Source organism: Etheostoma spectabile, chromosome 7, assembly GCF_008692095.1.
Source record: "Etheostoma spectabile isolate EspeVRDwgs_2016 chromosome 7, UIUC_Espe_1.0, whole genome shotgun sequence".
NCBI classification, from domain to species: Eukaryota; Metazoa; Chordata; class Actinopteri; order Perciformes; family Percidae; genus Etheostoma; species Etheostoma spectabile.
The window spans coordinates 3,246,121-3,263,022 of NC_045739.1; the positions used below are offsets into that span (position 1 = coordinate 3,246,121).

Genomic DNA, 16,902 nt, shown 5'->3' on the forward strand with positions numbered 1-16,902 from the left:
TGAAAGTCTGATCTCCAGAAATATCCTGTAGAGAATTCTTTAATATATTCATCCGCGCACTGCAACCATGATCAGAAAGATATAGAAGAAAAGGAAAGTAAGAAGTAGATGCTGTGGGTGAAACTGACCTTGAAGAGGCGCAAAATGTTGGCTACCATGATTGACACGGAGCTGGCCGACGCGCCAATCACTCCCACCACTCTCTCAGGCTTAGTGATGATGGGCGGCCCTCCGCTGAGACACTTGACATCAGTTGAGTCTTTCTCAATCAGCGCCTGAACAAATGTCAGCGACTGCTCCAGGGCATGGGTGTCCCGGGAGCAGGTATCCAGAATGCGTGCCCCCAGCGTGATATTAGGCAGCAGCTCATTGTCATTATTGATACGATCCAGGGCAAATAACATGGCCTCCAGCCTATGGATCCCTTTCTCCTTCTTCAGCTCCCCACAGGCTTTGCCATCGTTTCCCCTTGCATGCACTGGGAACAGCCCACCCAGAGAAATGTCCCCATCAATGCGTATTGAATTGAGGTGTGTGTGGCCTGGCATTTTGGGTTTGGCTGCCAAGGCGATTGCGAAATAACAAGGCAGCAGCAACACCCAGCAGCAGACACCTCTGTTGCAGCCAATCCACACTCTCTCAAAGCCTCCTTGCAGAGTCATAATGAAAGGCTAAATCCGCATCTAAATACAGAGTCAAGTCCTTTGAAAATGAAAGAGATGTGCACACATATACCCACACACACACATACAAATGTCCTGAAGGTTAGCCGCAATGTTTTTCAGAGCACAGTTGTTTTCAGAAGTCTCTTCTCATGGTCTCTAGCTCTGACACAAACTCAGTTATACTAATTATGCAGCCTCTCTCTCTTTATCTCTTTCTTCTTTCCTCTTTGTGTTTCGCTCTTTTGCTGTAACTGGAAGTGGTGGCTACATGCAGTTACTAAACAGCACAGGGGTGAGCTGAGACAAGGTCCACAGAGATCGTTCTCATAAGGCAAGAACAAAGGTGGGAAGTGAGCCTCTTTTCTCTGCTTCTCCCGGGTCACTCGGGTGCATTTAGCACTCCTCTTCAAGCAGGCAGAACGTCATGAGACGACCCAGTGGGTTCTACAGCAGGCTCCTGAAAAAAGAGAGGAGAGACGTTAGACACTAAGGAATCAACTGAAAGATGTAATAAAATCGCGTTGATCTGATCAACAGTAGATGTTTTTATGACGGGTTTTTTCTTGCATTAGTCTCCAACACAGACACACCAATGTCACGCTCTCTATATTTTAATTAATATAATATTTAGAACCGCACAGCACATTTGCATTAGACTGAGATCCAAACCAATTTCCTGGATCCTACCATTCAAGCAGAAATAATACCTAGACCCAGCACTCTACACACAGGAAATCTGTTCTGTGTTGCACCCATGCCTCGACTGCTTCAAGTGCACCAAAATGAATTATTTCTATGTGCCTTGAGCAGAACTGATTCGCTGCTGCTTGGCACTGTTCCATAGACTTTATAACCGCACACTGCTCTGCTCATGTAGATCCTCTCCAGAGGGTTTACCCGAAAGGTTATGAAATATAGTGCTAAATTAAGAACATGAGATTCCGATAATCAAAGAAACAATATTCCTTGGGTTATGAACATATCTGCCCTTTGCACATGATCCCTTGTAGTCTCGCCTACTCCTTGTATGACTAGTGTTAATGCGTACTCTGTGTGTGTGTGTGTGTGTGTGTGTGTGTGTGTGTGTGTGTGTGTGTGTGTGTGTGTGTGTGTGTGTGTGTGTTCTCTCAACAGTAGTCTTGCTTTCCCCACATTGCCAGACTAATAGAGCAAAGGATCTGGACACAGTGGGAGAGTCCTACATCCATATCTCTCTCTCTCTCTCTCTCTCTCTCTCTCTCTCTCTCTCTCTCTCTCTCTCTCTCTCTCTCTTTCTCTCTCTCTCTCTCTCTCTCTCTCTCTCTCTCTCCTCTCTCTCTCCTCTTCTCTCTCTCTCTCCTTCTCCTCTCCTCTCTCTCTCTCTCTCTCTCTTTCATTTGACCATCTCACACACATATATCTGTCAGGCTTTACTTCATGCTGCTTTTGTATGCTAACATACAGCCTCCCGCCGTGGTGCAGCCTGTAATGGAGGACACAGAGGGCAAAATCTCGTTCAGGACCAGAAACTAGTGCTACCTTGCAGCAGCTGTCAAACCCATCACTGTAAAGCAGTGATATTTTTTTATTTTTTTATTTTAATGGGGATGGAGGTGTAGTAGCTGGCAGTAATTGCGTCTTTTTTCTCTGATGTTGAGTAGTTATTTGTAGAACTATCTCATTGAAGTGGATGTGTCAAGAGATTTCCCAGGACTCGTGAAATAAAGACAGCATTGCTGTTTGCCAGTCACATGTGCTTCTTTGCTTTCTTGTACTTTGGACATCAAATCAAATAATAAAGCCTCCCTGCTCTAACACTACACAGTGGCCTGTCTTGGGCTGCTTCTCCTATCCTGCTGGCATCCAAAAGGAGATATTTATATCATCCTGCACAGATCCTCCCTCTAAAACACAGCATCCATAATGGATGACGGCCTACCAGTGGCTGCAAAACATCCCATCCAGGAGAAAGACTTGAAGAGAAGGATGAGGGAAGGGTGACAAGGGTGGCAGGCTTGGCCTTTTGTCAGAGGTTGTAAACCGACTAACAGGTAGGAAAGGAAATTGCTGGCTGAAGCAGTGCCTGGTTAATGATAATGGAGTGACACCTGCCACCATTACAAAAGCATCCTATAGATGGAAAATGGCCCATGTTGCATGGTCCATAATGATTCTCCAGAGCCCTCTGTGCTTTTACGTTTTAAAACATTTGCAGCATGGGTGGCCCAAAAATAGCTTTTTAATTTGACAATTTCCTTTCTCTTTGTGGACATTTTGTTAGTAATGTTGTTTGATCATTTTTAACAGATTCATAATCTCAGCCTGGAAATTAAGGAGAAGAGCTGCAGGCAAGGAATTTGTTTCTTATTTCAAATCACCTTATCCTTCATCATTGTGATTGCAAACTACAATCGGGATAATTGCTGTGAGCCGCTGAGCAAAACAAGAGAAGTGGTTTAGTGCTGGGGGACACTTTGGTAATGGAGTAGAGTCCAACCGATAAAGGATTTTTAAGGCCGATACCAATTATTTAGAAATCCGATATGCCGATAAATATATATATTTAATACATAATATAATATAATAATATCTTCCTTTAAACAAAAACACACTAACATCATTTATCATCTTTACCATCATCATTATCTAACATCATCAATCATTTATTTGTCATTATGCATGATTTTGATGAATGAATATTTAAAAAAATATCTGCCATCATAAATGCCGATACCAATATATCGGTCAAGCTTTATAACGGAGTCACGTTTTCAGAGTAAGCCTGGACGTCTGAGAAATGAAGTCCTCCCTGCCTCTCAAAATCTTTTGGACAGGGTGGACAGCAGTGCCCCTTTACTGTCATCACTCTGAAACACTGTGTGCACAGTGGCAGCCCTGCCAGATGTTTAGTCACAAGGCCCAGATGGGCAGATCAGATAAACATCAACTGTCTGCAGAGAGCAGGCCTTTGGGGAAATCGCAGAATCCCCACGGCAACCGTCTCCCTTCACTTCAACAAGGAGGAACTCCAGTTTCCTCTGCACTCGACCACAGTCCCCCGCTGCTGTGTGCGCTGCCACACTGATGGCTGACAGAGCTGTAGGGTGTGCTAAGCGTTTCTCTAAATTGAAATCACACGTTGCCATGGAAAATACTTTTAAATGTAGTATTTAACCCTCCTGTTGTCCTGGGGTTAAATTTGATCAGTTTTTTAAAGTTTCTACATCAGAAACTTGGGATTCCTTCATCCAAATTGTCCAAATATTACATGGATGGTTCTATATAACGCTTCTTGCAAGTTTAAAGAAGTTCATTTTAATTCCCAAAAAACAACTTGGACAAAAGACCAAAAAAATATATAATTAATGAGGTTTTTTGACCATGAATTCAAAAACGAAAATAGCTTAAAACTAGTGGTAATATATTGGTGATAATGTTGTGCACAGTATACTGATGGTGGTGTTACAAAAATTAATTTCTAAAAAAAAAAAAAAGCCTAAGAAAGTGTCAAAAGCGTCAAAATAAATTTCATTTTCGGTTTTGACCTGGAAGGACAACACAAGGGTTAATGGAGTGAGACTACTGTAAGATTTAGAAGACAAGGATGCCTTTTTTCTGCATTTGAGTGAGTGGGAAACATTCATTAAAGTTAAATCAATCACTATTAAAGTCTATTTGTTTACATTGTCGGGCAAATTAATCCGATTTTCATTGGTAAATATGTCGATAAAGCCATCTCACCAGTTAGCATCTCAAACATTCTCGGTTCATTAACACGTTTTGCACTTTTAAATTGGCTTGAATGAAAGGGAAGGTAGATGTGGGGGTGAGCACGGAGTAACCAGGGATTTCAGGTCATTTTATTCTCTTTTAAAAAGTCCATACCACTTGAAATTAAGCATCATATGTTACGGCTTCCATCAAATGACAGTTATAGAGAAAGAATTCATAATTGGATTTTGGGAGATATTTTAAAAATCTATCTTTGTAATTATCTCTAGAGCAATTAACTCCATGTGTTAGGAGGTTTTTTTTTCAGCAGCACCACACACTCTATGTTCTGACATTTTAATTGCGGGCAATTTGCTTAAATTTGTTACAAGCATGCAGTTTTAATGCCCACTAGGGAGTTCCTCTTGGGGATTTAACTAAGTATTGGTGAGCTGGAAAAAGATGAAATGCTAAAAATGAAGGGACACATAAGAACTGCCTCTGAAACAAACCATAAACCTTCTCTCTGGAGCTCAGTGGACAGGAGAGACATGGAGAGGAGAGACATGGAGAGGAGAGAACTGGAGAAGAGAGACATGGAGAGGAAAGATGTGGAGATGAAGGGAGAGACATGTAGAGGAGTGAAGAGATATGAAGAGGAAAGGAGAAAATAGGAGGGGAGAGACATGGAGAGGAGAGGTGAGACATGGAGAGGAGATATATGGAGAGGAAAGGAGAGTAGAGGAGAGACATGAATAGGAGAGGAGAGACACAAAAAAGGGAGACATGGAGAAGAAAGGAGAGAAGAGGAGAGACATGGGAAGGAGATTAAAATAAATGGTTGCCAAGACACAAACAAAAGCCACAACACAAACACAAAAGCTACAACACAAATATAAAAGCCACAATACAAATGCATAAGCATAAACGGAAGTGAGTGTCAAACGGAGGTGGCGGATGAGCAGGAGGAAACTTCTTGTGTGATTGAGAAGAAAGAGAAACATGGTTCCTTGCTAATTATGATGACGCTATGTGATTGTCACGAACAGGCAATGTTGTTCAATATCTTTGTATTTCCATATGTATGTACACTGCTATTTAGGCCACTAAGGAAGTGTGTGTGTGTGTGTGTGTGTGTGTTGTGTGTGTGTGTGTGTGTGTGTGTGTGTTTGTGTGTGAGAAAAAAAAAAAAAGATTTTGAACCACCTGGCTTATTTGTGACAATCACATAGCGTCAGTAATTTACTTCTCAAACACACAAGAAGTTTCCTCGCGCTCATCCGCCGCCTCCGTTTGTCAACAACACGCTCGTTTCTGTTGTTGCTTATGTATTTGTGTTGTAGCTTTTGCGTTTGTGTTGTGGCTTTTACATTTGTGTTGTGGCGTTTGTGTTGTGGCTTTTGCGTTTGTGTTGCTGCTTTTGCGTTTGTGTTGCAGATTTTGTTTGTGTTGCAGCTTTTGCGTTTGTGTAGTAGCTTTTGTGTTATGGCTTTTGCGTTTGTGTTGTAGCTTTTGCATTTGTGTTGTAGCTTTTGCATTTGTGTTGTAGCTTTTGCGTTTGTGTTGTAGCTTTTGTACTTATGTTGTAGCTTTTGCATTTGTGTTGTAGCTTTTGCGTTTGTGTTGTAGCTTTTGCGTTTGTGTTGTAGCTTTTGTACTTATGTTGTAGCTTTTGCGTTTGTGTTGTAGGTTTTGCGTTTGTGTTGTAGCTTTTGTATATGTGTTGTAGCTTTTGCATTTGTGTTGTAGCTTTTGCATTTGTGTTGTAGCTTTTGCGTTTGTGTTGTAGCTTTTGTATTTGTGTTGTAGCTTTTGCATTTGTGTTGTAGCTTTTGCATTTGTGTTGAACCGTCTCGCCCACTGTAACAAACAGGGCCAGTGAACAGGAGTGCTGGAGAGCAGAACAGAGCAAACCCTAACTTTACTTGTAAGTTCTGTATATTTATAAAAAAAAAATTGCTTAGCCTTGACCACAATGCATAGATTTCTGTTTATATGATTGTTTATTACTGTACTTTATAAATCCCTAATTTCTGCCAGTGCATATGATGAATTTGGTTCCCCCCTCATTAATAATCTAACACTCTGAAATGAGTTTTTTTTGCATAAGTAATAACTATTTTTACTTTTGATACTTTAGTACATTTTACCAGGAATACCTCTACACTTTTAATTATCGTAAGTATCATGTTCAATGCAGGACTTTTACTTGTAATGAAGTATTGTTAGACTGTGCTATTTCTACTTTTACTTAAGAAAATGATCTGAATACTTGTTCTACAACAGTTTACATAGCATAGCAAAGCCATCTTTATATAAAAACAACAAGAGTAAATGTCTTGAATTGCTGTTGGAAAGTAGACAAATAGTGTCTGCTGTTTGAAGAGCATTCCGATGAATACTAGAAAACACTTCAACCATCAACGACACCCATAGGTGCTGCAGCTGACATCTGCGTGCACACTGATCTAACAATGTGTAAAGCAACCACAAATTCAGAAATACTAAATAATCTGTGCAGAAGAAATGCTACAAGTACACTGCTGCTACTACTGCATAAGGCTGCTCGATTATGGAAAGAATCATAATCACAATTGTTTTTGGTCAATATTGAAATCAGGATTATTTAACATGATTACTTATTGACTTTTGGAAAGAAGTTACTTTTATTGAACTGTGGAATTTCCATTATTACTTTTCACATTTTAACATTTTTCCCCAGTAAGAACACAAGACAAAAAAAGAGTTTACTCTCAAAACAGAATGCGCAAAATAATTGTTTTTCTCGATTACGTTGTTTTTGTGATCATCAGGAGCGTAAATCGTTATTGCGATTAAAATGTTATTGATTGAACTAATATAGTCTTTTTTGTATTTGATGGTGTCATGTTTTGATGTTTTATTCATTTTCTCTAAACTCTGAAAGAGCACTGAAGACATGCGGCAAGACAAACTCCTTGATTTTACATCCTGTCCTCTCTGCAAAGGCTCAGAATGACACACGTCCTGCTAATAGTTCTGTCACAGTGTAGCCGGGGCCCTCTGACAGTGATATCCTAATCCGACAGGGAACTGCTGTTTTGGCCGTTCTGCTTCAGCAGAGGGGATACTTAGGCCCAAAAGACCAATATGATTACAGTGGAGAATGGAGATAAAGTCCAGTAGAGAGTAGTCTGTCTGTCAGCTGGTCTGCTAGGATACATAAATTATACATTTTTTTGTAGCTTCAGATTTGTTAGTCATATTTTCGTCATGTTCAGTCAGTGCATTTTTACTATGAAATGTTTTGTTTTTTTTATTGTAAATGATCAGGCGTAGCCTACATGAGTTCACCTGCATATGAGAACAAAAGGAAGGCTGAACAGAGCAGAAATTGTTGCAGTAGCTCGCTGTGACTCACTGCACAGCTGTGTTAAGTAGTTGTCATGTTAACATTGTTGTCTTTTTAAAATCCCAGCAATCTATCAGAGGACGGGATTGTAATGATCAGTTTCCCGTTGGTATCATCACACGGTATCATTTTTCTGTGACATAGCGATTTTTGTGTCAGTTTCTGCTGAAACACAAAAGAACCGGGAGCTTTTAATTGTTATTGGCGTCAAACTGATGACTCTGACTATTGTTTTTTAGACAATAAATGCAGCAGGGGAAAAAGCTTGTCCTCACTGCCAAGGAGACTAGTGACAGATCCTATAAAAGCAGTGACTCACTGGCTATGGTGTTGAAGAATGCAGTTTATTCACACCTCAGTATATTGTAAGAGGGTAGAATGTTATGTAGAATTTTAGGAAGCTACCACAAAAATATGGGTAATTGATATGTATTGTGCATGCAAAGATACATGAGATGGATTGAAGTACAAATTACAAGTGTATGTGCATTACATTGTAAATGCATGTGTGGTGGGGGGTTTCAACACACTGTTTAAAATATATATTAATTATATTTGAAAAATATTTGTTTTTTTTGTCACTCCTGCCATTAGTTTTCCTCCTTTTGTGGATAATCACCCTCTATTTTGGAACTACAGTTCCCATAATGTTTTGGTAGATGCAAGCTATTCCCATTATAAGTATTCGATATAGCAATTAGTAGTTCCTGTTTGCAGTGCACCCATGGATCACTTGATCACTTTGATACTAAAAAAACCCTTAACAAACGTGAAGATTCTCAGGCGAGTTGTGGACTTATGTAGTGCAGCTTTTTTTTCGCTTATCTCTGAACAAATTTATTGATTTGCAATAAACAGTGGAAATAGGGATTTCCTCGGGAACTGCATGTGACAATATATCTGTGTGTCATGTGCCTGAGCTATGACTCTGAAAAGGAGTACACAATTTGATGCATTGAGGCGCTAATAGATTTAATACTTTACTAGTCCCTGTGCTAGACAATGATCTTAAATGGAACATAGTTTTCTTTTAAGAGTACCGTGTACCCTTTGTGGCAAATGTTGCCAAAATCACAGCAGATGCCTCACATTCTGAGTCAGTTATATTACGTCTGTGTGAAACTTTCCTTGTGTGATGAGTCACATTCAAGGTTGTGAAGACAAAAAAAAAAAAAGAAACAAGCATCCAAGGGTGAAGGGACATAAGAAAGTGCTTCAAAGAAATGGAAAGCAGAGGGGAGTGTGCATAAAGCTTCATAACATGCATTGTAACTCTATATACTCGGCATATCAGACATCAGACACCCACCTCAAAGCTAATACCCTTTTCTCCATTACCCTATTCCCCCTCTCCAGGACACTGTCCATTAGTTTTCTCAACCAGAGCTGGAGATATTAGGGTTGATTCATATTCACTTATTAACACTTTCTTCATGCAAAATGCAAATTCCATTAACAAACAGTCTGTGTTACTGCCTCGGGCTAACAGGGAAGATGATTCGAGACTTACTGTGGAGACTGTCTCACAGTGGAAATGAGTCGAAACAACTCTTTAAAGAGGTCATAGAGACATACAGTAATAATGAGATTATAGATTCTCAAGACTATTTATTTTGTGTATACCCTATCATATGGTGTCTTTGTTGTTAAAAATGATCCCAAAGGTGACTTTTTTTTCTTTGTTTTTAATGACCAAATCTATCACTACATGCAAACAAATCAGAATACTTTATTGACTGATTTATTAATTGCTCACTGTCAGATTCAAGTAAGAGTAAGAAGAGCTAGTCAATGAGTGTATAAAAGTAACACAGCTACAGTACAAGAAATAAAAAAGTTAAGCTGAACTAAAAGTATGATTAGGTTAAAATATTATGTTGCTAAAACGATGGATTGTACAATGTTATTGTAGTGCAGTGTGAACTTAAATAACTTAGAGTGTGAGCATAAGTAAAGTGCAGTGTGAATATACAGTAAGTAGTAGCTATGAATAAATAACAGATATTACATATGTAACTGATACATTATTGCACCGAGTACTTATTGTACATAATTGTCGAAGATTATTGAGATTGAGATGTGATGTGAAAGATGCGTATTGTGAGTAGAAGAGTATCTTCTCTGCATGGACAAATATCTTCCTCTCAGATGCAAAACTTTTGTTGCCTTAATAGATCAGGATGATCGCTAGGAATACCAGAATTGAAGCGTTGGTCGGATGCAGCTTTGCGGCAGTTAAATGACTCTTTATACAGATTCTGTGCTGCATGACGCAATTTACACTATATGCGCTTTTAACCACTCCTCTTCCTCACTTTATGTATGTTAAATATGAATTATTTATGACTAAATCCTTCAAGACTCTTCCAACACATGCACAATTAATGGTAAAAGGATTGTGGGGGTAAAAGTAAGATTTTACTTTCTCCTGGTGTTCCCTTTATTTATAATTCTAGACAGAGAGGGTGGGTTAGAGATAGAGAGAACAAATGTTTGCATGAGAGGCAGTGAAGCAATGAACAAGAGGCACTAGCTGAGGCTTTGTGTGTGTCCCACTTTGCTTGAACTAATTTTTCATGGCGCACTACAGTTTACAACATCAACACACAAAAGCACCCTTTAGCTTTGCTGTTGAGCAGTCGTGCACGGTAGTTCGTAAGTGTTTGAATCAGGATGTCCTAAATGTGGCAAATGAGACAGATTTAATGAGTGGACAGAGTGAAGTATGAATGAGCCACAGTGTAATGTTTTTTATTCAAAAACTAGGCTGCAGACAAGCTCAAACAGCAAACGAACAGTCGATTCTTTCATCAATGCTTGGTTATTGTTGCCTATGAATTGCTGCTTGTTTGCTTTATGGTGATCCGTGACTCAGAAGGAAAACCCTAATATAGATTCACCAGTCTAAACAGACTTAGTTCAACAATAATGTAGATGTTGAATATGGGACAGTTTCTCACAGTTGCTCCACATGTGGCGTTTCATTTGCCAGGGTTCCCTAGTGAGAACGAATACAACCGATCGAACTGATTGATAGTCTAGCCAGATGATGCTGTGACACTTGCATCCTGCAGATTGGTAAACTGCATGGGGAGATGAAGGATTAGTCTGACACATGAAATCAAAATGACAAAGAATGTTTTTCACAATAAAGGCTGAGTTTTAGACGAAGTGGCACTTCCATCTTTTAAGTATTTTATCCTATGGAGTTCCTAAACAAAGTGGAAATTAGATTGCTCTTGGTCTGAAGAAACAACAAAGCTAACCGGCAAATTTCTTTCATGCTAGAATGAAACATTTCTTGTGCACTGCTGCACAGAAATCAAATAATGAAAAACTGTGGCAGCTGCCATGTAAAGCTCTCTCTGAATCCAATAAATCTCTCCCCAACAGCGGCACCCTAATAGTCAAGTAATAGCTGGCTAACAGTGCTGAGCACATTTCAGAGTGTGCAGGGGAGATAGTTTTGTCAAAGAAAGCAAATGCTCCAAATGCACCTCCCTTGGTGGTAACAATAGGGGGGCAAAGACGTATTTGTGAGGATTCACATATTTCAAATCACACATTGAGCTTCTAAGTATAGCCCGGGTTTATCTGCGCTCCTGGAGACAGAAGTGGCTGTATGAATACTGCATCCCTCCGGTTGCTGCCACCCTGTCAAAGAGGGTTTCAATGTTGAGACATGCTTGAATGGATAAAGTGGAATTTTTATCATGAGAACACTACCATTCACTTCTCCTCTGAGTTCCTTTACATACAGACGTGAGGTGTAGAGGAAAGCTGACTGATCCTGAAAGTCTCAAAGGCAACATATTATTTGAGGAAGAATGAGAGAGATAAGTCTTTCCTGAAAACTGTAAACATCAGAAAGTGACGTAAGAATTTCTCCGGCAGCCAAAGTCCCAGTTTAAAATGAGGTTCAAGTGTTCAACAGGGTAATCGGAGCAGGAGCACAGTCACTGTGTTTACAGTGGCTGTGTCTCTTTTGTTATTTCTTCCTCTGGGGCAAAGAGTTACTTTTATTTACCTGGTAAAAAAAAAGCAAACTGAGTTCAATCAATTCAAAGAGAGACAAATCTCTACCACATTTTCAATGTTGAACACCTGGACCTGGCGCTGTCATTGGTGAAGATAATCATACTTCCATTTCTGATATGTGGTGTTTTCAGGAAACGTTGAGTGAGCTGCACACCCTACTGGCACAGTGCTGGCTTGTGCCAAATGGGTTTTTTTTCCACTCCATTTATAATTGACTGACAAAATGGCCGCCACATAGGACAGCCTGAAAAAAGTGGCTAACAATGGAGTCTGTGAAATCCTTTGGTCAAGCAGTAATTAATATGGAAGCGAAGTGACAAACGCTGCATATATGAGTTAGGTTTGGGTGGAGGGATGGGCCCAAAAAAACATAGGACGTTCACCCAGGAGACTGGAGTTTGAGTCCCGTTTGACTGAAAGTTACAAACGCGACTACGTCACGTTGAGTGTCAAGGTCATCAGAATTGAAGTAGCATAACAAAATGTACTGATTTCAACCCAAACACCAAACTTGTTCTAACTTAGCCAAACTGCAATCTTTTTAAAACCGCAATCGTTACGTTTAGATATGAGGACGGAAACCGCTTCTGTGGCTTGTATTTCCTGCCAGTGCCTTAATTTACCAAACACTTCCATGGGTCTTATTACAGGGTACTAATAAAAAACCTATGGTTTTGTGGTTTGGTGGACTTGTTGGATATTTATGATATTTATCTGATGCTTACTTAGCAACTTGTTAACTCAATAAAGTGTTCCCACCCGCCACTGTTTTTTTTTTTTTATTATATTATTTTGTTTGATTGTCAGCCAATAGGGATTCAATGTAATACCTGTCACTTGTTCTCTAAGTGGATTTTCCCACCCCTGTCACCACACAGCATGCGACATGCTGGCAGGGCCAAATGGAGTGCACACTGAGGGATTTGAATGAGTGTGAGGAGGTCACATCAACATGTTTCTCTCCCAGTGCCCAGTAAAAATCACTGACGCTCTCTTTTCAGTTGTCCTCTGTGCAAGAGCTCAGCTGAACTATGAACTTATTTATACGTTTATTAGTTCCTTTTTTTACCAAGATCATGGCTTTTGTGATTTTTATGATTTTTAATCTTCCTTTTCTTTTATTAAACTTTTTCTAGATCACCTGCACTTTGCTTGTTGTCAGTGGTGTTTTGTGATGTAACCTTTGCTGTGAAACTAATCTTCCATTTTGGGGACAATGAAATAAAAAGTTGTTGAGCTGCTCATGGACAAACACTTGAACAAGGTTGTACTGGACCGGTTGATTGGAGCACATGCTATACTCGAGAGGAAAGGTAAATAGATATATACACTACCAGTATAATTAATCTCGTAGCTACACTCGGATCAAGTTTAAGACCAAATGCCAATTAAACAACTGTCAGTTCATACACTCAATAAATAATTTGGTCTATAAGATATCAAAACAATAGTGAAAATGTCTCTTGCAGTTTCCTAAATCCCAAAGTGACATCTTCTAATATATTGTTTTGTCTGACTAACAATCTAAAAATCAAATATGTTCAGTTTACACATAAACACATTGCACTAAAAAAAAGTTTGAGACGCTTGAACCAATCAATGTTTAGCATTTTTGCAATAAAAGATTATTGATTGTCAATATATAGTACATAATGGTTGTCAATACAATTCCATTACTAATACAGTAGATTAATAGACTAATTGTTTGAACTTTGGATGCATGATTTTATGGTTATAGACAGGCAACTCAGCGCACTTGGTTAAGGTAGGGGGAAAAATGATCATTTTGATAAAATGTTGAAATGAAATGTTGAGTCAACTGTGACACGTGACCAGTAATCTTAAAGGAAGAATTCAACAATTCAATTCAACAGCTGTTATTAGGCAAATTTGGTTACCTTGTGACAGTGGCAGGATAGCTAAGTTAGCTGGCTGCTGGCACTAGCATCATATTTACCAGAGATGTGGTATCTAGTCTGGCTATCACCAGACCAAGCAAAGCTCAATAGATTTGAGAGGGAGCATTAGTCTCGGGAGTCTGCTTGGTATTTTCTACTGCCCAAGACCAACGGGCATAGTTCAAATGACTCTGTATGCAATTGGAAAGTCCTTCAACCAATCAGACCAACGACCCGGGTGACGTAGCAGCGACAGCACTTCTGTTGCCTTTGGTGGCCGCTATGTTGAATGTAAACAAGAAGCTGTTTGGTCGCTTCTCTATCGTCATCACGTTAAAACCGCCAATAGCTTGCCAGGTAGATAAGCCAGTTTGTAATTGGTTCCTGCGAAATTGGGAACTGAAGCAGGAGAATTAAACGTGCAGGTTATCAGATTGAGCTGCAGGGCGAAATCAAATCGCCGGCAGAGTGGGCGGGGTTTACCCATCTTGGTGGTATCAGTGTTCTTGTCTAACCGGGAAGAAAGCAGCTAAGCCGATTTCCCACTTATCCTTGAACTAAGCCGCGATTTTTCCCTAACCTTAACCCAGTGGTTTTGTAGCCTAAACCTAACAATCCATCAATTTATCAATTAATGTTAGTTTTCACATTAAATCATACAATTCCAGTGAAATGTAACAAATCACAGCCATGATGGGAACCCTGTTCTACAAAAACATATACTGATAAATGTAATGTATAGGGGGACAGGGTTGCAATAAAGAGTTGTCCAAAAAATAATGAAACCAAATTAATTTCCCATGCACAGGCTTCTGTGGATGAGATGCATTGCATTGTGGTACAGTAACTGCATTGTACACTATGGTACAGGTAGATTGATATTGAGCTGCTGGAGCATTAGGCCACACACTCCTTGGCACTCCTATCAAAGGTCCCTGTCAACATCACAACTATAACACTTTTAGGCACACTTACCTTCTGGCGCTGTCCTCTTTCCTTTTCTGTAGTATCACTGCTAAAGAACTAGAGAGCAGATTTCAGTTTGCCTAATGCTATCTGCCAGCACTGAAATCTCTCCTCTATTTTGCCATTCATCTCTTCTTAGTGGGATCTATCCAGCTTCAAAGGGTACCCAGTCAGCCTTTGGTGTCATGACATGGATTTAATTCCCAGACTAAAGATTTTATAAAAATGATTTTTTCTGCCCTTCTTCATCTTGTCAAATGTGCATGCTGGGCAGCTTGAGTGTGGCTTAAAGAGCATGTTATGAGTATGCCAAAAAGGAGTGGAACTGAGTGTTAAATACAGGAATACAAACAGTGAATCAAAGGGTATTAGACTGTAAGCTTTGCATCATTGCTAATTGGGTTGCCAGTTCACTCCTATTAAAATCTGCTAATTCTCCCCCCTTTCCAAGCCTTTTTCTGATATTTTTGGCAGAAAGTGTCTCGCAAACCATTAGAGAGATACAGTAGAGCCTTGCAGGCAAACAGTGCATGATTGTTACAGTCAAGTGATGTTACAGTAGCTTGGAAACAGCATTTGTGTTTCATCCAGCTGTGCATTCAGAAGCAGTAAAAAGCAAGTTGAAGGTTTTCTAATCTGTGCTTGTGGACTCTTGGCATTCTTCTCTATGTGGCCTTTCCCTTGCATTTTCTCTCTTAATTGATGTTTTTATTCCCTGCACTCAGTTTCATGTGGATGGGTTGTCCTTTTCATTTACTGTTTTATGATCCTGCTATTGTGAAGCCTTTTAAGGTTGTAAAACTGGCTATGAATAACGGCAATGCAGATACACTTCACTTGACTTTGTGAATACAGAATTTAAAACATCTGATGTTACGACAGCATTTCAAGTCAGTCACGATAGATGCATACTGTATATACATCTCTGAGACCAAGTACAGCACATGGCTTTGTGTCAGTGGCCCCGAGCTCAGCCACAGGGCCTGTCAGCTGTGATCCTGCTGCCATCAGAAGCCTCTGACCTTTTTGTCTGCAGAGGCTGTGACCGCCGTCAAACTTCATAGAAGCTCCTTGAATCAGTGACACTGAGCTGCAGCGATTGAAGGTGTTAATGGCCAAATGAGACGTGAAGATGGTAGCCTGTCCAGCTGTCCATGAATCCCACTGGAGCTCAGTGTCCAAGGCACTTAAAGGAGAAATGTGGCTAATTCTTTTTTGTTAAAAGGCACACTTTAGAACATGCCCTCATAACTGGTATTTTAGCTAACTGGGAGTTCTGGCCATTAGCTGCAGCAACTCCAGTTTTTTTCTCCTATTGACAGTACTCGGATACATCTTCAATGATCAAGATTCAGGTAAAGACTCAGCCAGATTCCTCCTTTACCATAGCCAGTCCATACCGCATTTAGCATGAACTAATGCAAAAAGACATCTTCACACTGATTTGTATTCTCTATTTGCCGTGAAGAAACGTAGAACACAGTTGTAACAAAAAACTTTATGAAAACTGATGAATGAATGAATGAATGAATGGACTTGTTTCTCAAATGCTGTTGTCTGTCTTGAGAAGACTACAAATCTGTGATGTGTTCACAATTTTACGCTAATCCTTGTTTGCCTGATATAGAGCTGAAACGATTAGTTAATTAATCAATTAGTTGACTGATTTTGATAATCGGTTAATCATTTTAAAGTCATTTTTTTATGCACAATTGCCCAACATTCAGTGCTCATCCAGCATCTTAAATGTCAATATTTGGTCTTATTTCTGAGACTTTTATGGCAGCAAATTGAATACCTTAGGGATTTGGGTTGTTGGTACAACAAAACAAGCAATTTCAAAACATACTCTCATGACTTGTTTTCCTATTTTCTGACGTTTTATGGACTAAGCAATAAATCGTGGAAATGATCAGCAGATTAATTTAAATGAAACTTATAATTAGTTGGAGTCATACATTACATATACAGTATTGACATCTTGGTTAGGCTTATTTTAGGAGGCACAAGTGAGAGAAATCAACTCTGCATCATCTTTTATACCAAAGGAAATTAGGTTTGGCAGTCAATTATAAAATTAGAAAGATCCTAGGAATCCAATAATCACAACAAACAATAAAGCAATGTGAAAATTAAGAATCTAAATAATATGAGATCTGTTCCAAGATGTCATGAATGTGTCCGTTGAACATCATCAGATACATTAATGACCAGAGAAAAAAAAGCCTGTATGAATAAAGAACTGCAAGGTTGA

General features: G+C 39.5%; 1 protein-coding gene across 1 annotated transcript in view; it reads right to left on the bottom strand.

The window, feature by feature from the left end:
• LOC116692869 (metabotropic glutamate receptor 4) overlaps positions 1-16,902 on the bottom strand; it is a 192,861-nt gene that overhangs the window by 136,905 nt on the left and 39,054 nt on the right. The window contains exon 2 of the mRNA XM_032521443.1: positions 129-1,122. Within this exon, the coding sequence (XP_032377334.1) occupies positions 129-662 (534 nt within the window). The 5' untranslated portion in view covers positions 663-1,122. The remainder of the gene's footprint in view (positions 1-128; positions 1,123-16,902) is intronic.